This window comes from Zonotrichia albicollis, chromosome 4, assembly GCF_047830755.1.
Source record: "Zonotrichia albicollis isolate bZonAlb1 chromosome 4, bZonAlb1.hap1, whole genome shotgun sequence".
Classification (NCBI taxonomy): domain Eukaryota; kingdom Metazoa; phylum Chordata; class Aves; order Passeriformes; family Passerellidae; genus Zonotrichia; species Zonotrichia albicollis.
Window position 1 is genome coordinate 32,941,682 of NC_133822.1, and position 21,816 is coordinate 32,963,497.

General features: G+C 45.8%; 1 protein-coding gene across 18 annotated transcripts in view; it reads right to left on the reverse strand.

The window, feature by feature from the left end:
- Positions 1-21,816, reverse strand: part of RBFOX2 (RNA binding fox-1 homolog 2) — a 170,484-nt gene that overhangs the window by 73,758 nt on the left and 74,910 nt on the right. The window contains exon 1 of one of the 18 annotated variants that reach the window (XM_074539329.1): positions 16,921-17,094. The exons of 15 other annotated variants lie outside the window; for them this stretch is intronic. In XM_074539329.1, coding sequence (XP_074395430.1) covers positions 16,921-16,965 — 45 coding nt within the window. In that variant the 5' untranslated portion in view covers positions 16,966-17,094. Of the gene's footprint in view, positions 1-12,502; positions 12,732-13,074; positions 13,480-16,920; positions 17,095-21,816 lie in introns of those variants that run through there. 2 more of the 18 variants (XM_074539323.1, XM_074539331.1) reach the window with 2 other exon arrangements.

Genomic DNA, 21,816 nt, shown 5'->3' on the forward strand with positions numbered 1-21,816 from the left:
GAAAGGAAGCCAAAAAGACACCCTCACAAACAGCAACCAAAGGGTTATCCTGAATGACAGACACAAGCTAGTCTGCCCTGGCTAACTGAGCTACACCATGGCATCTCCTTTCCAGGTAAAAGCTTTAATTAACAGCATACAGGAAAAGAGTAATCTCTGCGTTTACTGGCATCCATGGACCATCTCTTAAAAGATGATGGTAACGAAACCGCAATCACAACGTGTCACATGCTGCCAAAGGTGCCTCTTGGGCTGCACAAGAAGACACTCTTCATACCTGGATCCTGGCCCAGCTCAAGGTAGAAGCTGGGCACCAAATGGCTCTGCCCTGCCATGGCTTGGGCACAGCAGGGAGCATGCAAGGGTATGCGACAACTCAGCAAGGTCTGCAGATGCAGTCTTGGATTCAACTGCTAAATTCCCCTGCAGTCTCATTTCAGCTGCTTTCAGACCTTTGAAGGAGAACAGCCGGGTCTGTGCTATGCGCAGGAAGGGCCCTGCAGCACTCTGAGTTTTCTACCACAAGCCAGAGCTCCTGCTATTTCCTCCCTGGTTCTCATAGCCAAGGGAACAGACCAAGGCAACCCCCAAGTGCTGAGCAACGTTCTTGGGATGGCCAGTTTCCTGTTAATGAAATTCTCTCATCCTCCTGCTCTGTGGCACGAAATGGCTCCAAAGTGAAGTATTGAACCATCAAACAGCAAAGACTTTCCAGACAGCATTACAAGGAAGAGCACCTGCCTACTGATAGGTGGGTCAATCACCCACCACCACCCTCTGTCCCGTCTGCTCCTCAAAGAGCAGCAGCATCCCTTGGTCAAGACTGGCCATCAGCCACGCCACCAAAAAGATGCTGTTTACATTAAAAGCGTAAAATAGCAGTCACAGCAGTGTGATTCAGAGACTGACAACAATCCTGCTGCTTTGCCAGCGGTGAGTCCTGGGATTTTATATCTCTGCTTCTAACTACCACTCCAGCTGTCCTTCATATATCACTGAAACGAAAGGATCATCAGAAGTCAGATGCAACCTGGCCCAAAAAACACCTTGTACTTTCCTATCTTATTAAAAGACCTCATACATAGAGAAAGGAAAACATCTTGGAAGATGAGCAAATTACCTCACCAAGTAATTTAGGGCAGGAGCCACCATTTTACAGCAGACATCAAAATAATGAGCACTCCTCTGCTGACTGTGCAGCTCCGTGTTATTCCCATGATGGGCTGCATACCCAGCAGCATGTTAAACATGGAAAAAACAGCATCTGATCCCACTCAAGAATAAAAAAATACATTTTTGATACCATACAAGAAGTGTTAGAAAGGAAAACAACATTTAATTCTGTGGCTCCTGAGGACCTCTCATGACTCAGAAAATAAATGCAAACAGATGAAAAAGTTAATTTGGATCATATCAGCTTCACTGGCATGCAAAGGGCAGAGCAGGCACCCTGGGGAGAGGGAGGGAAAGATTTGCCATAGATCAGGTTACTATCGCTGACAACTGACCTAAAATGCCACAAGATTTGACCAGACCCTACCCGATCTCCTAATTTTCAAAGGAGCTACCGCCTCCCTTAAGAGATACAATGTGTGAAACATGTAACACTGAGGTCGGGGAGGAAGGAGATCCTGCAGCACAAGTATGTAAGTGGTCCAGATAATAATCCTCACCACATTAAGAACGAGCCAAATTAACTGAAACAAGAACAAAGCAAAGTGAGTTGTTCTTTTGAAGATGTAGAATTTTCAATGCAAAGCAATGAGGACATAAGGAACCAGAATAATTTCTCCACAGTCTGAGGCTACTGCATGGAACAGACAGGCAGTTGCTCTGCCCTAAAAAGATGCTCCTTGAAAACAGACATCCATCTGCAACTCAACACACTCAGATTGGGAATTTAGAGATCCAGCTTGCTGTATGGGCTCCACGGTCTCATTCCCTGGATGGGCCAGCACAGCCCACAAACGTCACTGTCAAACCTGAGAAATCTTCTTCAGCATCAGCCCTCAACACTCGCTTTTAACTCAACCTCATTTGATGGGATCTGAACTGCCCATCATCACAAACTGAGTTTTACTTCTGTCCTATTAGATTTTTAGGAAGTGCTTCTGCTCAAAAGTGGCCAACAACATGAGTTGTAGCCCATAGTAGCCAATATATTCATTGTTAACAGAAGTGTCCTTGATTTGTTAGGCCTCCAACATCCACTAGATGATTCACAGGAAGACTGATACATCTGGAAAACTTCCTTCAAATTTTTTGTGATGAAAATTACCCTTTTAGCTTCCTCTTGCATGCCTAGGACATAAAGCCTTTTCAGAATTTCAGTATTTGGCACCACAGGGCACAAGGACCCCTTCCATTTTACAGCCATGGTTGATGATCATAAAGGAAAAGGTTTAGTGCTCTGCTTCTGCTGGGTACTACCATCATCACACCTAATCAACAGATTCACCTCCATGCACTTCTGCAAGAGCAGGGCCATCACAGCTGACCTCACATGAGGGCACAGGAGCAGCTCACACGGGCACAGTAATCCCCTGGCAGAAATTTGGGACAGACACAGCTGAAGGCAATTCCTGAACCACTTCACAGCTGAACTCTTGAAGATGTCCCTGCTCATTTCAGAGGGGTTGGACTAGATAACCTTTAAAGATCCCTTCCAACCCAAATCATCCTATGATTTTAAGGTTTTATGATTGGCTACAGGAACACTCTTCTGCTAGGATTGTCTGAACAGTAGCCAGGAGGCTCATCACAACTCTGCATTTAAACCATGTCACTGGATCTCAGAATAATTATGTAGTGACACACAGAGCCTCACAGCTAACCTAGAGGCCTACTACACTTTTGAAAGCCACTGCAGCCCTCTACAAACGCCCTAGAATAATGAAATTCATCTTCCTGTATGCTCTTCCAAAACATTAGCAAATTCCTATTACTCAGTTCTAGCTATTCTTCTTCTCTGTGTTACAAATAACACAGCTCAAAGTTTCCTACCCACCCACTGGGGAAAAAAACAAAAAAAAGCCACTGGCTCTCTATACAGTTCTGCTTTAAGAAGAGGTCTGTTTGGGAGATGTGTTCTTGGCCATGTCAGCAGCTAAGCAGGACCCAGCCACTGATCAGGCAGGGAGGCTTGGAGCTGGCAGGCAGGAGGGCCAGGCAGGCACGGATCTGAACGGAGACACTCGGGTCTGCAGCCTTCAGTGCAGCTTTCTCCTGACTTCTGTGCAACGTTTGCAGTAACTCCTGCAGCTCACTGTCAAAACCGATTAAGAGTACTCCTAACAAAAACCAAAAAACGTTCCTGAGAAATCACAGTTGAGCTGAAAGGGACAGTGAAGTCACCGCCTTTCTCACCTCCCCACAGCAGGGCTTGTTAGAAGACCTTCATTTTGTCTAGGGCCAAAGTCACCATCAGGCTGCTCAAAGCTACAGTTTCAGACTTGATGGAGAACAAGGATCATAGATCTTTAATCTGCTTAAACCCGATTTAGATTCATCTCATTGAATAAGAAAAAGTATTCAGAAGTTTCGCTTTCTGATGAAGCACTGAGATCTCCACAGTATTTTTTCCACCCTTCAGAAGTCCATGTTCCCAGATAAATTCACTCTCACACCCTTGCAGCATTTTGATCAAAAGAGGCTTTGAAGGGCTAGAGTCCCTCACAAAAATTCTCTTAGGATGAAGATTTGCAACTGGCTTTGGATGACCTAAATTCTTTCCACCACTAAGAGAGTCAGCCCCTCCTTGACTACAGCACCTCATCAGTCACACTTGGTGTATTCACAGTCTGTCACCCATGTCCCTGTGAAGGACACACGGAGCAAGGAACTGTCCAAAGTTCTCACCACAGCCTTCAGTCACCACCTTCCTCATTCCTCTATCTCACCATACCACACTCTTTCCCACAGATTGGCTCCATCACACAGTCTAACATGATTCTGAAAAAGTATTTACACCTCCCAACCAAACTCATATAAAAGGGACTCCTGGAACTACTTGGCCCGCCTTTCCCACTGCTTCAAGATCGAATGCTTCATCCTGGAACAGGGTGGAAACAGACCTGAGAAAGGATTTGCAAAGCCAATGTAGCAACGTTAAATAGCATCACGCACAAAGAAAAGCAAAAGAGAAAGTTAAAGCAAACAAATCTGCATTAAATATTTGAGCACAAAGCAAAGCTAACACAGCACAATATCTTATAGTCAGCCAACAAATTAATTAATTCACTAATTTCACAAAATTAACATGCTATTCCTCCTATACCTCCTGATTCATGCTGTAAGAATCCTTTTTAAGTTTAGATAGATTTAAAACTATGTCTGTTGAAACTGAAATCCTTTCACTTGCTGCCCTATTTATCTCAACCACATTTTATAAAGCAGGAAGGAACACACACTGCAAAAACAAAAGACTTTCATACTTCTGCTCTCTAATATTCTGAAGTACTTTGCATAATTGTTCAGTTTTGATAACCTCCTTTCATATGATGCCATAGCAAAAATGAGAGAAGCTACAAAGAACAACAAATCAAATTAATGGTTTCACTCTTCATGGAGGGTACACTAGACAAAGGAGGACTAGTACTATCTAAGAAATCCAAACTCCTCTCCAAGGCATTTTTAAATCAATCTTTTAAAGTAATTCAAAGCAGGTTTTGCTATAAAGACTGGAGGGAGAGCACAGGCCTAGATAAGAAGCTTCAGTGAGACCCGATAGGTGAATGATGGTCTATGCACTGCATAGGTCAAACTCTGATTATCTACATCTTGGCTAATCAAAAGCAATTATCTGAAAGTCAAATATGCCCTCCAAGTCAGGTAACTCATGGAGACAGGACTTATATACAGCACACAGAAATCCTAAACTCCACAGGACCTCAACTGCAGACACTATGAATTTTAAGCAGGATAACCGGGAGGACAGTTCAGGGGGTTTTAACCACACTCAAGACTCCAAGCCTGAGGGCAGACTTCAGAAGCTAGAAAGATTACCCTTGCAATTACTTGGACATTTTTGGTGTATCCATGCACCCTCAGATTACAGGCTACTTGGAGGGCAATGCCAGTTAGGTATTTAGAGACTACTTGGGGTAAAAATCTCCATTACAGGCAGGGCTGGTAAAGCCAGGCTGTTTACTTCCCGTTGCAGGACCCAATGTTCAGTTGTTAAAATTCCAAGATACCATTCAAACTGAATTTTTTTTCATGCTATCTGCAAATGATTTTTGAGTTGGTGACTTCTTTTGTTACTTAAGCCATAGCTACCCAACACAAGAAAAATGTAGGGGGCATATTTTGTCTTAATCTTTATGATTAAGAGAGGAGGAAACCACCACATAGGCTTTGAAAAGTCTAGGAGAACTTATTACTTACACAAAAATTCGCATTTCAGGAATCTATATTTAGATCAGCAAAATCTGACCATACTTTTGTTATAAAAACATTATAACAAAAGTATGGAAAATTACAGTTGCTGTCTTATATTTAATCAATCTCCCAGTAAAGCTATACGCAATGGTCAAAAAAGGCTAGAACACAGAAAAGAAAGAAGTAACAGTATGCAAAACCTGCCAGAAATGAAAGAAACAATTCCTTCTTTGTATTTATATCTTTATATCTATATCTTTATATTTCTCACAGAAAGAGCAAATGGTGGCAAGAAGCTTTATGTTAGAGAAAGACTTAGCAATGCTCAGAAAGGCCAGCAGTGACATTGCAAATACTTTTAAGGCAGGTTACTTGTCATCAGGCATAGTTTAGATACTGTTTATTCTAACAGGAAACAGAGATGCTCTTATGGGTGGCTGGTAGTGCCCCTTGCACCCCATGGTCTGTGATTTTATGCTCTCATTTGGACATCATCCTCAGCTTCACAGGAGATACTAGCCATGTCAGATCTAGGTCTGGAGATCACTGAGAGCAGGGAAATTATCCACCTCCAGTACTTTGCACCATCTCCTTTGCAGGGATGATGTAACATCAAGGAGCAGTTACCCACCTCAAATCCAAAAAAACCAAGAAACAGACCTGCAAGTACAGCAGGAGAAAATTAAATTGAGACAAGAAGCCTGAGCACTATCAGCACAGGCAGTGACAGGGAGCAAAGAGATAGAACAGACAAGTATGACTGCAATAGGAGCAGAAAAGGCAAACTAAATGAGGAATGAAGGGAGTGGGTGGAGAGTTAAAAAAGCCTATGACAAGGAGAATATAGTGAGGACAGGGAGGAGGAGGAAGAAAAGCAAAGAATTAGCAGGTCTAAAAATCAGCTGAGAAGGAACTGAAGGGATCAAAGTAAAGTAGTCGTCTGGCAAAACAGGAGGGCATGTAACTGGAGAGGAATGGAGGCTGGGAGAGTATGGATATGGTATGGCTTGTATGGGACAAGCTGCTGACCAGGGATCACGGGGAGAGGGTGAGAAGAAGAAGCACCCATCTGTCCTCCAGCGATGAAGGGCACAGGTGAGACAGGAGAGGTCACACAGGGGTGGAAGAGAGGGCAAAATGTGCATACCAGTGCAGACCCCCAAAGCCTAAACCAGAGCCTAATATTGCAAAACGTCACCATTCCTCTGCTGTCAGCAAATACACAAAACCAACTGGCAAACACAGATCAAGCTGGTCTGCACAGAAAATGACAGCTAATTACATAGTCAGTGAAAGTGGCAGAAGTCTGTGGGCTGTATCTGGGACGGCCAACTCTGCCACTGATAACTTGCAGGGGTCATCATGGTGCCACATACACTGAAGCTGATGGGGACAGTTAGAGGGTTGTCTGTTTTTTCTTTTCTTTCTTGCAGAAAAAAATAGCATACAAACATGTGATTAAAGACTATCATAAATAGCCACAGAAATAAAGAGAACAAATGAAGGTTTCTTTCCCAACTTAAAATACAGAAATGCCATGTGATTGAAATGCCTCCCCATTACTATCTTGATCATTCTCAATTCAGTTTAAGAATAATATTGCTTAATGAACAGTTCTGCGGAGAGAAAAAAAAAAAGATCAGGTATTAAGTTCAACAAATGTTGAACAGCATTTGTTTTATTTTCTTTTATGCAAGCAAAACACACTATTTTTTCCAAAAGCTTACAGTTGAGCATTAATTACTCTGGCTTCTATGAACCCTACAAAATCAGCCTATACATCTTCTGCCTTCATTGGTCACAGCACAGCTTCCAACAGCACAGCAAAAAACCATCCTACATAGCAGAGGATCATAAGTGACTCTACAGGAGCATACCAAAATACTTTTGGTAGGAAAATTAACATTTCTCTACTCTGATTCCAGAGAACATGTCTGATAGAAAGAATACTGACTACATCCTTTTAAATGGTATTCTATTTAAAAGAAGACTGAGGCAAATTAACCATCTCCTCCCTGATACTCAGACCTCCAAGGAATGCTTGTAAGTGAAGTCTGTGACTCTGCAGCTGGGAGGTAAAGAACTCACTGCAAAGGGGTAGCCAACTGCACACACCATTTGCTGGAAATGGATCTAAAACAGGAACAAGGAGCATTTTACCTGAAGCAGTCAGTAATACCAGAATTCACATGTCTAAAAAACATCACACACAGAGACACCCATTGCAGACCCCTTTTGCACTGGTACTAGAATTTTATAGTAGAAGGCTGCTCAATACTAATTAAATGCAATGGAGCCATCATGAATTAATAACCTGAAGGGAAAGATGTTGCTGGTTTTAAGAGCCTGCCGTTTTTGCAACCTTGAACTTTTGTAATTTTTGGTAGCTCACTACAACCTCTTTACTGATCCAGATACTCCATAAATTAATAGTTCTTAAAATACAATTAAAACAGTATGTTAAATTTACACAGCCTTGGCAATCAAATATCACAGACAACTTAGGCATCCTCATTTCTCAATTCCCAGGGATAACCACCTAGTCACCTGCAGAAGAAATGCACTAGGGAGCAGTGAGGTTATTTCTAGGACAGGGACTCAAGGAAATGGCAGTGCTGTATCAAATTGCTTTTCTCCATCCTGCCTAGGAAATGTTGAATAAAGCTTCTGCCATTCCAATGCAGGTCTACAAACACCTGCAGTGGTTTACTTCTACTCCAATGCATCTCAAAGCGCTCAGCACAGGAAGCAAAGAGAAAAATACTAAAAAAACAGGTTTTGACAGGCCCCACTGACTTTTAGGCCCTTAAGAGTAAGCCCTTCTCAACCAGCAGTTAAATCTCTAAGTATAACAACAGTTACAAACACAACCCATAGCCCCACCTCAAGCAACTATGTCTAACATCAGGGAAAGTGAGATGGCAGATTAATCTTTGCATTCCCAAGGGATAGTCTCCTGGAAAAGTGATTGGACAGGATTTCTCTCACACAAACCTCTGATGCTGACATGGTGTCTTGCAGCACTAAGGAGAAGCCCTAAGATATACAGCAGAAGGGAATGAAAAGCTAGGGGACAGGTATAGGCACTGAGTCAGATACCATGTAAACAATCACCATTTCTTGAACAGCAAAGAAAGGGGAAGAGCAGAAGTCCACGGACAGAGAAGAGAGCAATTTCCTTCACACAGCTCATGCAAGTTTGCAAGATAACACTAAAGCACAGAGCAAGCAGCAAGAACAACTGAACTGAAAGGAAAGGGACATGCAATCCTCAAAGCAGGGAAAAGGGACAGGGAAATAATGGTAGGTCCTAACAGAAGTCCAAGAGGAAAAAAGGGAGGCCTTCTACTCCACACAGATAAAGCTTTTCTTTCTTAATTCTTTCTTTTAAAGGAGCAGGGGAATTCTGCAGCATCCAGCTTGCCTGGAGGGGAACAGAACCTAAAGCAGCCGTAAGGGGATGGGAGGGGGAGGCTGTTCTGGGACTCAGTCTCCCTCGCAGACAGTTCAGACAAAGGAGGATGGTCTTCTATAATGGGATGCATTGTACATTTTTAGCTAGCACAAGGTGGCTGTCGTGACAGGGTTCCCCATCTCCTGTCTCCCCTCCTCAACTACACACCCCTGCATGATCCCAACATGGAACAGAAAAATCTGTTTTATCACACCATTACTGTAATGGGAAGCAGAGAAAGACAGGGAAAGGGAATGAGGCAGAGGAACGAAAAGGAGACAGAGCAGCCTTTAATGAGTCAGCCGCTGCTCTGATTTAAATAAGATCTCCATTTAAGGAGCACTGCAATTGTTGGGTTTTCTTAACTTAAAAAAACAAATCACTGACTAAGCAAGGAACTTTTGGCTGCACAAGTTGTCTCACAGCTACACACAGGGTCTGGGAGGGAAAGGGTTATAGAAGGGGGAAGGAAAAGGGAAGAAAACCTCTGGAAAAAATGAGACTGCTTGCTGGTTCATTTTAACAAGGACATAAATTAGTCTCAAAGCCACAAACGCCATCACCTCCCTGGGCCCTGGGCAGAGTGTAGCAAGTCGAACACGTGCCAAGATAAACGGCACTGGCTGGAGCCTCCAAGGGGTGCTGGGGGGACAAGAGGGGGCATGCTGGCAGGCAGGGCAGCAAAGATGCTTCAAGTGGTGCCACAAAATGGAGACTGGTGATTCTACAGCTGCACAAAAGCATACTTTCTGATGTTTCTGCTTACACCCACATCAAAAGCTGGGAACTCAAGACAGATAAAGAAGGAAAAAGGGGTGCTGAGGTCAGAAAATAGCAGTTCTCCAAGGTCTGGCTTTAATTACACAAGCAGCCCTTCCTCCTCCTCCTCCTCCTATCTTGGAAGAAGGCCCGCCAGCGGGCAGCAGCCCAGGTGAAAGGTTCCATCGCTGAGAGCAGGGAGGGGAGCAGACAATGGCGGGGGGATTCATTACAAAGACACACACACACACTCTCAGCACTGCCGGCTGCCACATGGGCTGGGGGGACCCCTTAAGGAGGCAGCAGCTCCCTCCCCGCTCTCTGAGATGCTCGACACCTTCCCCCTCTCCCAGCCCTGATGGGAAACAGATTTGGAGGAAAACGCCAGCAAGGCACTGGGCTGTCCAAGAAAGGGAGGGCTTTGTGCTCCACACAAGCCAGCAACCTCAGCATGCACCACACAGAGAAAAAGCCTTTTAGCATATAATGCCCATCCACAGAAGACTCTCTCTTTTATCTGCAATTAGTACATAATGTACTGGGGCTCGTTTAACACTCATTTTCACTGATTTAGGATTAAGGGGGATAAGGCTAAGGTACTATCTATTAATGAATCTGAGCTCTTACTCTCATTAGCAATTTTTGTTTCCTCTTTTTCAAGCATATTTCTACTTTCCAGCATCTCCCATTTCTTTCTATCGCTGTTTCTAGTCTTGTCACTCCACACTCTTATTTATTCTGTTCTATCAGCTTGTCATGCCTATGCAGAAGCTCGTCTCCCAGATCTCCAAGGAAGACAGCAAGCTTGCTCCTTACAGTGCAAGAGAAACTCAGATCAGGTAGGCAATGTTTTCTAGAGACTGAACTAAACAGAGCAAGACTGTAGCAATGCTGAATTCATTCAGTGGCAATTACCAGCTTACCATACCAACAATATTTATTTTTCATAAATGAGACAGCCCCAAGAAAGCAAGTTCACAGGTTTAAATAATGGCACTCCGCTGCTTCAAACAAAACTGCCGAATAAGAATAATGTGGCTGGGGATATTGTCTTGAATGTGCCACGTTCCTTCAGCCCCACACTTTGCCAAACCTGCAGTGACTGCTAAGGACCAGACTAGCAACCAAAACCCTGAGAGAAGGCAGCACTCTGCTAGAGCCGAATTCACCTGTGCTGTCTTCCTCAACTCGGTGTACAAGCTACCCACCGTTCATCTGGACCCCCAACTGAAACACAGTCCGAGTTCTCCTCTCCTATTGTTTTTTTAATATGCATCTTCTCTGGCATCTCAGCATGTAAATACACAATGCAAATCCTGAAAACCTATACTAAATAGCACATACTCTTAAGACAATCATAATTCAAGGTCAAACAGTACAATAACACACAGTCTTGATACCTCCTTCCCCATGTCAATAAATTAAGAGTTTCTGTGGAAGACAGATTTCCCTGGAGTCTATTAGGATATCCTAAACCTTTAAACGAGTTTATACCCTCCTCTGTTTCAGCCAGTGCTCCAGCAGAATCTCATCCTTCCCAGCTCTGCACATCCCCAAGCCTGGGTCCTGGTGACTGCACTGCACAGACATGGGCTCCGAGCATGACAGCTGTGGCTGAAAGCACATTGCAACACAAGGCTGTGCAGAACAACTCTCTGAAATGTGCACACCTGCAGCTTAAGGGCACACACCTCCATCCGACCAGGCACACTCAGCACACAGCAAAACACAAATGGACGCTGACTGCAGAGACACAGCTTTCCAGCATCACTTGCTAAACTAAATATAGGTACAGAAAGCCCCACGAGATTTCTGCAGAGCTCGTCTGTCTCAGAACAGAAAGCCTTGGTCCAGATAAAAAGGACTCTCTAATGGAAGGGACTAAACAGCAGAAGCAGAAGGTGGGGCTTGGGAGCCTGGGAAGATACCTTTAGAGTGGACAGAGACCTATTTTTCAGCTGCTGACAATCAATGCGAGATGAGAGAGGGAAAGGGTCAAAGTGGGTGCTACTTCTCCCAGCAGATTCATTCTGAGTTAGGCACCCGTGAAAGAGATGCCCCTTGTAGTGGGGCATGCAGGATCTCAGCAGCAGCTAGTGAAGGGGGCTTCAGCCAGAGCTAAGGAAAGTCAAAAAGGCAGTATGCATCTATTCTGAAGACTTGCAAAGCTGTACAGAAAAAAAGCACTTGTGAAACCCAGATTTGAAGAGAAGTTCCTTCTGAGAGTCCTTCCCTCCACCCCCTTTGGGAATATTCCCCAAAGATTTCCAGCTCTGCAAGGCACTGCGGGGATATTATATAATGCCTAACTCCAAAGGATTCCAGCTCCACGATGCCGCTTTCCTCCTACTCCTCCCTCCCTTTGCCCGCTCCCTCCGGTGGCGAGTTGCATATGCCATGCCAGGAAAAAAAAAAAAATTCAAAATCCAAAAGCATACAGTAGCCTTAAAAGGCGAGCACTGTCCGACGAAAACCCTTTGCAGTGGATGCGCGATGGCCCTGGCAGCTGGGCGCGCTCCTCAGGAAACGTCAGCCGCTTTCCCCCGGGAAGACACGGGCAGCCCCACGCCTACAGCTACCTACAAGGGCTTCCCGGCCCCCGCCGTGACCGGCAGCCGGATGGAGCAGCGCCGGGGAAGCCGTACACCTTCGCGATCGGCCGTTCAAAGGCGGGTTTAGCCTAACTCGAAGCAGGGGCAAGCCGTGCCCCTCGCGCACCGCTCTCTCTAGAGGGCACTGCGAGGCTGCTCCGGGCAGGGGACCGCAGGAGCCCCTTCCCCAGAGCTCCCACCGCGGGCGCCCGGCGCGGCGGGGCTCCCTCCCGCACCGCTCCGCTCCGGGCGCCCCGCTCTCCGCCCAGACAAAGCCGGGCGGGCAGCCGCCGGAGCCCGGCCCTCCCGCCACCCTTACCTGAGTTACCATTTTCTTTTTCTCCATAAACCAAAATGGGGGAGGCCGGCCGCACGGGAGAGGGAAAATTTACAAAAAAGAGAAAAAAATAAAACGAAATAAAAAAGCAGCAGCCCCGTGGAGGCGGGCGGCGGCGGCGGCGGCTGCCTGCGCTGCGCTGCCTCGCCGGCGCGGTGCTCCCCGAGCCCTTTTTCCTCTCTTTCTTCTCCCGTGTTCCTCCCCTTCTTCCCCCTCCCTCCCCCCCTGCCGCCCCCCCGGCTCAGCCAGATGGCTGCGGGAAGCACCGCCCCGAATGCCGAAGGTAATTAATGCGAGCCGGGGCCGCCCCCGCCGCGCCCCGCCTCGCCCCGCCCGGCTGGGCTCGGCACGGCACGGCCCGGCCAGCCCCCGCCCCCGCCCCAGCCAGGCGCTCCCTCGCCCGCCCGCCGGGACTCCCCACTGCTCCCCGGGAACCGGCAGGCTCGGCGGAGGCGCAAACGCGAGCTGGAAACAAAAGCGAAGGTGGCGGACCCGTGCAGCGCCGGTCCCGGCCGGCAGAACCTCACGGCCGGCCCGAGCTGCTCCGCACCTACCATTCCCAGCGTCCCAGGCCTCCCCCGCCTGCACCTCAGCAGGCAGGAGAAAGCATCTCCCGGCTGGAGGATGCTGGAGAGATAGCTGTCAGTTTTGCACAGACCTCCCTTCTGCCACAAAAGGGAGAACGCGTGGGTTACACGGTGTGTTGGCTGAACCGGAAGCAGTATCCGTGCCAGGATCTGCATTTCTATCATCATAAAACCTGGAGACCGCTGGACTCCTTCCCAGCTTGCTTTTTTCCCTCCCATTTATCTTCAGCAAGCATCTGGCCCTGAGCACCTGAGCACGCCACGGTTGACAGCATCTGTTCTCTCAGCGACCCCGTAAAACAGAGTGATACACTGCTACCCCATTTGCCAGACGGGATCTGAGATGCTCAGATTGATTTTTCCCAACACTGCACCCGTGGAAACCCACGGACAAGGCTGAGCGCAGGTCTGCCAATCCCACGGTTAGACAAGAAGACTGTACTGATGCTCCAGTGCTCATGACGCAGAGATAAAACCAGCTCAGGCAAGTTGTGCTTCTGATGTATCTCTTCTTGACACCTGGTACTCAAGAGACTCCTAAGGCTTTAGCTGCTTTTTTTTGCTAAATTACAGTGCAGTAATACCTTGAATCCCCATGTGTTCCTTGCATGAATATGCCCAGTTATAATTTACATGGGAAAAAAAAAAAAAAAGCCCAGTGGTTTTGCTTCATGAGCTTCTGCTACAGCACTGCCCTCCAGGCAGCCCATGCTGACCACGATGCTTTTTGGTTTCCCAATTTCACTCGCTGCAAACTGACCTCTGGCTCCCTCCCTTCTTCCTTTCCTCCTCTTGCCCATTCTCTCCTCATTCAGCAGGCCAGCAGGAGCATGTGTCACAAGCCAGTCTCTCCTCTGTTGTGAAAAGCAGGAGACCAAGACATCAGAAGCCCTTACATGCAACCAGCACATGGAGGCAGAGAGTCATGGGCCAGCCACCCAACACAACCAAACCGTGGTGTGGGATCCTCTAGGAGAGAGCCAGCCTCCATGGCTGCAGCCTACAGGTCTCTGAGTCAGAGTCCAGGTTTTTCTGTGTTATCTCATCCTCTCTGGTAACTTGCAAGTTACAATATTTACATGCAATGTTGCAAAATCAGGGGAAGTAGTGGATTTGGTTTCTCCTCCCTCCATTACAAATCTGAGATTCTGGAGCACAGTTCTAGGTCAAGTGTAAAAACAGCAAACCTTAAACCTCCTTAAACCTTTGACATGACAAAGCACCAGGTTTCAGTATTGTGCATCTCATTCACCAGACCTCTGCAAATAACTCAGGATCATCTCCTTATTCTCTCCACTTAAGTACTTTAACTGTTGTGTTCACTTGGTCTTGTCTGTGCCATGAGGTAGCACCTTCTTGTCCCAGATCTAGGGCTGTAGCACTGTAGACCTCCTGGCCATCATCCCACTACTGTTAACCAGAACAGCACCATTTCTACTCCATTTTGGTCTTCACCTGAGGAACCTCCATCAGAAAGTGTCTTCTAAGGAAAATGAGATGCCCAACAATGCACTGAACCTTCCCTTGCACTGCCTCCACCACCTAGTTGGTACATCTGCCTTGCTCATGTGCCAACAGAGTGGGAATTCCCTTCAGTGTGATGTGCTGCTGGTATCCCTGGTATCCCTCTTTAATCTCCAAAAAACACCCAGTTTTCAGTAGATGTGCTCAGGCAACAAGAAACACAAATCTGCAAGAGTTCTCACTGCTGCAGTGAATATCTGCTACAGAGTTTCAAAAGCTAAAAACACACCATGCAACATGACCACACGTGGCAACACTTGAGATCTTTGCTGTCTCACTGGAGGCCAGGAGCAATGTCTGATAACAAACAAGGCCTACACAAAATTGGTGGATCTGTGCAATTCATCTTTCCTCACTGAGGCACAGGGGTCCAGATGTTGTGCCATGGCCATGCAGAGTAATTTGGTGGACCTCCACTTAGCTTCTCCTACATGAGAGTCATGGAACCACTCCTGAATTTACCACGACAATTTGCCAACCTCTACCAAGAAAAACCAAAACCCAAACTGCAAATCTTGGTGCTGAAAAGAACAGAGAAGCAAGAGCAGAGCTGAAGGCTGGAAGCCTGAAGAACACACAGCTCAGAGCCACGAGATCACCCCTTCCTACTTACCACATTTATTCAAAAAGCAACGTATTCAGAACAGCTCTAGATGCCAATATTTATGAGTTCTTATGGTTTCTCATACATCAGGGGCACATATGCATCAAAACTTTGTTACTGTGCTGTAGAAGTAACATTTTGGAATAACTATGGGCAAATTTAACCAGTCTGTCTCGGCAGTGCCAGGGCACAGCTGATAATGCTCATCATGCCAGGCAAAGCTCCTTGCTCCCACCTGAGCATGTCTGTGACACTTTTATTTTCTCTTCTGCGTTTGCAGAGATGTACATGATGGTTTCTGGTTAGCTCCTACCATTTAAATCCTAATGGAAAAGAAGCTGGAGAAGGATGTTTATGCAGCAGGCCAAAGGACAAGGCCATTGAAATCACACTGATGAGAGCAGAGATGAAGAACTAACCTCTAGTTTGACTAAGTAGTCTACATGTACACTCTTAAATGCTTGGGTTAGTTTAACACTCATAGAAATTATGGAACTACAAAGAGGAAGAGTCCACAAACACTCTGCTTTCAGAAAGTTTCAGGCTATGTTGTCCTTTTTTCTTTTTTTCGCTATATTGTTTACCACCCTTTGCTACTAAGGGTGGAAAGCAAGCATAGCCTTCAATTTTAACATCCCATTACCTGCATTTCCGTGCTGGCTCAAGTTTAGATGGAGCAAACCTGCCAGCTGGACCAAGGCCAGAGGGAAGAAAAAGAGAGTTTCAAGTGCAAAGAACCAATTTATCAGGAAGAAATCTTAACAACCAAAAGACACACTTCTGCTGGTGGATTCTATTCATCTGGGTAATAAAACCCCCAATACAAGGTAACCTAACAAAATACTATTTAGTGGCTATCTGATGTATCTCACAGTAGATAATCTTGAATTGCTAGTCTACATTTCACACTTTCTGGATAAACTTGGTGCTTGTAAGGACATGGAGTGCTGACATTGAATAGCCAAGGACTGCCTAGAGAACATCATCTTTCACTTGGCTCCAAAAGTATTTGAGCCTGACCCACACAGCCTGTCTTCTCCAAGACTCCACACACTGGCCAGCAAATGTCACGTGTGCTCCAAATATAGCCCCCTCCCCCGTGAGAGGCTGCAATACAGACTGCGCCCAGCCCCGAGCGCTGCGCTCAAACCCACCCGCTCCCTTCACCCTACACATCCTCTCTGCACCTCCAAAAGCAAAAATGCGACAAATGAGATTCTGTCCGAGGTTTTGTGGGTGATTTTGGAGGAGGGAGGAGGAGAATAGGTGAGGAGCTGCTCTGTGTACCTCAGCACCCCTGTGGGACTGCAGTCACACATACAGGTCACATGTGCCCCGACAACGCAGTGAGACACACAACAACACGCCAGTTTGCAGAGCACAGCACTGCTGTCAGTTCAACATCCCCTACAAACAAACAAATGATCAAAGAAAAAGGCAAGAAATGTGAGCCAGAATACACAAGTCTCAAACAAGACAAATCTTGGAGTTAAAAAGTATCAAATGGTACTGCTCAGGTGCAGGAGATTCAAAGCCATCCGCAGAGTATCTGGGCAGAGGCCTGGGACACAAGAAGCCCAGCTTGGAAGCAGTGTCCTTCTACAAAACCAGCACGTAAGCTCCAGCTTTGTCCAAACAACATAGAGAACAAAACTCCTTAAAGTCACCACTATCCTTTTGCTTACCTGGACGACTGGGTATTGGTAATCCATACAATACACACCATACATAGCCAAAGATCCTTCAGCTAAAGGCCAAATGGACACAGGACTGGAAGCTTCAAATCCGAGTCTCCGTCTTTCAGCCTTGTGGGAAGGACTCTGGCAGCCCTGCGCAGTGCTTGGCTCGGGCCTCTGGGGCCACTCAGGTTGACACTAGCTCAGCTGAAAATAAAAAGGAGCTGCCTGGCTCGGCACAGCTCGGCCCCTCTCTTCTGGGATCCAGCAAGGCAGCGCTCAACCATAGGCGGTGGAGGCTCCTAAAATTAGAAATCCTCTACTGAAAACGGCCCTGCAAGCCTCGACTGAGGAGTGTCCTGCGATTCCCGGGCAGCAAACAGAGCAACTGCCAGGAAGAGGGGGACACAGGATCTTTGCAGCCACTGCTGCCAGGGATGGGAGGAAGCAAACAGCATTTAGGATCCGAAAAGAGCATATGTTCTGGGCTCTAGGTGCGTCAGAGGGAACACTCCCAATCCAGGACAGGGAAAAACATATGGGACTGTTCCTCCCCCACCACCATACCCTTCTTGCTGTCCTCTGCAGGGACAGGTGCTGGGATTAGCATAGTAAAACCCTTTGGTGTCAGGGAAGGAGGGAGGGAGAGGGGAGAAGGCACACTAGTATCTCAAACTGAAGGGATCCCTTTCACAAGGGAGCGTGTGCCCATATCATTTAACGCTTCTCCCTCCCTCCCAAGCTGAGGCAAGCAGGGACAGCTGCCGGAACCGAGGCTGGCAGGGGGAGCTGAGCCCTGCAATGGCCCCCACTGCCCCAGCCCTGGGCTGCTGGGTTGTCCCCCTCAGCTGTTCCAGTCAAACTGGGGGCGGCGAGGGGATTAACTCTGTCACATGGGACGGTGAGCAGCAGGGAGAAGGGGGCAAGACTGGGCAGGGCCAGTTGTTGTGCCCATTTTAGGAAGCTCACCCTCCTCATTCCCCGGGAGGAATTTGCTCCCTGACCGACAGGGACAGATGGGGAGCTGCCTGGCCAGCAGGCTCACCCCAGCAGCCTCACATGCCAGCCACGTTACCAGACATCCGAGGGTCCACTGCTGATTCCTAAAGGATACACCGTGGCCAGGGGGAGCACCGAGGGGCCCTGACCTCCCACAACAAATTGCATGAGGTTTCACCCATCGCTACAGAAAAACCACCCCAAGATTTTTGTAGTGATGGGTGGACACTGGGCCAAACCTGGGTTCTCAAAGAGTTAACAACCTAAGCCCACAAAAGATTCCCACCTTCTTCCAAAGGATAGCAGGGATAAAACCCCTCCCTCTGAGGTTTCAAAAATAAACATGCTACAGTGATCAAACCCAAGAAGGGCTAGCCAAATTTCCCCTACACACACCATTTTAAATGCATAAAGTCAGGGGATTTTTGCATTTCTAATCTTTAACTTTTCTGTAGTGCTGCTGTGCACCACTAAACAGCCTCCCTCAGCCTAGCTCTAGGGCAGCTGCCTTTCTATTGTCACTCATAATTTCCTCCCCCACAGAAAGAGTTAAACTTGAGATTTACTTTTCTTTGTGAGTTAAATATGTGGATCCTTATCTAGTACAATTTGCATGTGCAAACCTTTCTCATTCAGGTAAGGGGTGCCTAATCCACAGCCCTCCAACCCACTGGGCCCAGCAGGACAGCTCTTGGCTCATCCTCAGCTCCCACTGCCCTTTCCCTCTGAGAGCCTCAGGAAAGGACAGCTATGAGCTGGGTGAGTGCTCATAGCAGCTGTTGCCCACTCTCATCATCTTTCCTAGAGGCACAGGGCCCTCCTTCCTTACAAAAGGAGCATGACCAATTTGGGGAGTATAAAGCATGACATTTTCTACATCTTAAATAAATAAATAAATGAATAAAAGTTTCTATAGCCATTATTTCTGTGTGAAGATTTGCACAGACAAAGAAATTAGTCGCCCATAAATGGGAAAGCAGCTATGTTTCTAGATTTCTTCACTGGGGAAAAAAGATGAGGCTCCCACAACGAACTTCCATCTCATTCTGCCTTTGGCCAACTTATTTCACCCCAAAGAGACCCAAAACAGCTTTCTGGGGCTCACCATTATGCCCCTACTTCCTCACCAGAGGGCTTTTTGGCTGCCTCTCAGCACTCCCTGCATACCCTGCCAGGGGGCACAGATAGAATCTGTTTTCCTCTGAACGACCAATACTTTTTTATTTCCACCTCTTTTCTGTAACTACATGTTCAAAAGGTGCCTGCCCTTCATTCTTTTGCATAGCTCATTTATGCACTCAAGCAATTTAGAATCCCCAATAAAATCTTTTTATGAAAAGGCATTAATTTATACAAACCCAAAGACTTTTCCACAGCCTGTTTTTGCTACTTCATATTACTGCCCCAGGTTTTAAAAACAAATCCCTAACTAAGTTAAAAACTTTACATTATTTCACAATCCAGTTCTTGTCATTTCCAACCAGGCCTCAGGGAATAAAACATTTCCAAATCCTAGAACAGATATCTTCCTATCTATAAATACCCATCAAATGGGCAAAACAAAACAAGAAAGGGGAGTACCACCTAAGCTCCTCTGCTGTTTTAACTACAGATCCAATAAAACTGCCATGCTTTAAAGTTTTTGATGCAAACTTAAATACTGTGATTTAACCAGCACTAAGATATTCATGTGATACTTTGGTAAAAAAGCATCACACTTCTTGTGTCCCTCTGGTAATTAAATGACAAAAGCTTGGTTTAAACTCACATGTGCCAAGGTGCACAGAGCAGGACTTTGCTGACCAGTAATAAACTACTGAATTTTCTGCAAGACTGGCCACAGGGGCTGGTTTACTACTGCGCACTGACTTGCAACAAATATTAGCCAAATATAAGAGGGCGCTGCACTCCGTAATTCTGTTTCTGGATTAGTCCAACTACATTACCATGCCACCTACTATGCCCATGCATTTCCAGTAACACCAGTTAGGTTAGGTAACTGTTATAAAATCATAGCCTTGTTTCTGCAGGTGCTTACATTTATGAATAATTTTAAATTTACAGAAATATGAAGAGTGGAAAACATCTCCTGACACACAGAATCAGATCAACTGCTATCATACAACATCATCTTAACTTTTCATAAAATTTATCACACTGCACCTTAGAGCTGGGTTTTACAACTACACTGCCCCAGCCAAAAGGCTGCTCTAGAATATCTGGGATTTGTGTTCTCCAGCTTAATGCTATTCCTGAGCAATTTCTGTCTTTCCTTTGTTCTTGTGCCAGTACTGTCCTATGGCTTAGCTGTATTTTATTTTTCCCTTACAATTAACCTTCCCCATGTATTCCCTCTCTAACCATCCAAACAAGAGGCTGTTCCAGTCTTCTGTCACATGACAGGCTGGCTACTCCCCAACCTCTAGAAGCATGTTCTTGCACCTGATCTAGCCTGTGCTCATCTTTATTTTTAAATACATCCTCCAGAACAACATCAGCTCTGTTTCACATTTCCAGCACTAAACTGCATCTTCTCTAGTCTCATTAGTACTTTCCTCTGCAGCACCACATCAGATGCTGTAGAACCTGTCTATAGTAAGAGACATCATCCTACTATGTAAAACACACATTATCAAGGTAAGAAAACTGGTTATCTTAAAAACAGACAGACTGATAAGACACAACCAGTTTTAATGGATTTGTGTTGCCTTTTATCACATTCTTTCTTTTTATCCAAGCCTTTAATTAATATTTGTGTGCCAGCATGCAGCAGAGGTTAGGTCTGTATTTACTCAGATCATTCCCCACCAGCAATAGGTGGGAATTCCACTTCCTGTTCTCCAAACATATGACAGCACTCCTATTTGATAGATTAAAACTTCTATCAGATCTGCAACTGCATGAACCAGTTCTTTCACTCTCAGGAATAGGCACCCCCCTTCCCCAGGCACCCCTGCTTCCCAGCCCAGCCTACCTGCCCTAACTAAGGACTTTGAAATGTCCAGTGTGGTTGCTTCTATGGTGGGTTCATGCCCAGTAGCAATACTGCCCTTGCCCCCAAGATCAACTCAAAACAACAAAGACTGGTTCAATTCTGTGACCACAAGAGCATCCTCATTAGCAACCCTATTCTCAACACTAAGTGGCCCCACCTCCTTCCTTCTCTCTAATTGTATTTTGAGAAACTGTCACCCATTTCCTTAGCAACACTTTTAAGGTTTAATTCAGTCTGATTTTTGGCAGTTCTTATTTCATCCCTACTGATTTTAAAGGCACAGCAATCTCTGCTGATAAATTCTCTTTTGTAAATTTGCTTCTTTTTTCACCTAACAACCTTTAAAAAGTTAGGCTAAAGTTTCTTCTTAGAGGGTTTTCCCCTTTACATATATTATCACTAATTTGTATCCTAAATGTGCCTCTGAAAAAGAAATTAAAAAAACATCCCAACCAACCAAAAAAAAAAGCCCACCAACCCCAAACCGCACCATTCAGGGCTGCATTGACTTCATTAAATATATTGCTTCATGGATCAAAGCTTATATCATGATCATCCCATCCAAAGGTGGGGAGATGGAGGTTCTTAAACAGCTTGTTTTCCTGTAAAAGTCATAGCACCAATAATCCACTAACTGTGCCAACAACAGGTGATGATGCTACCATGACAAAATCTTTTGATCTGATAAATATTAGCAGCATTTGTTCTCCAAGATGTATCTGAAAAAATAAAGTTTCTCATACTAATATTTATCTCTCTAATGGTACTGGGAATAGTATAATTTTCAAGCCTTAAGTTTCTGTCTGAATCCAATCCTATGAGGGATTACAGCAGACTCACAGTACTTCCCCTGGGACCTCTTTTACCATTCTTCCCCACATCAATTTGACCAGAAACAAATCCTACATTAT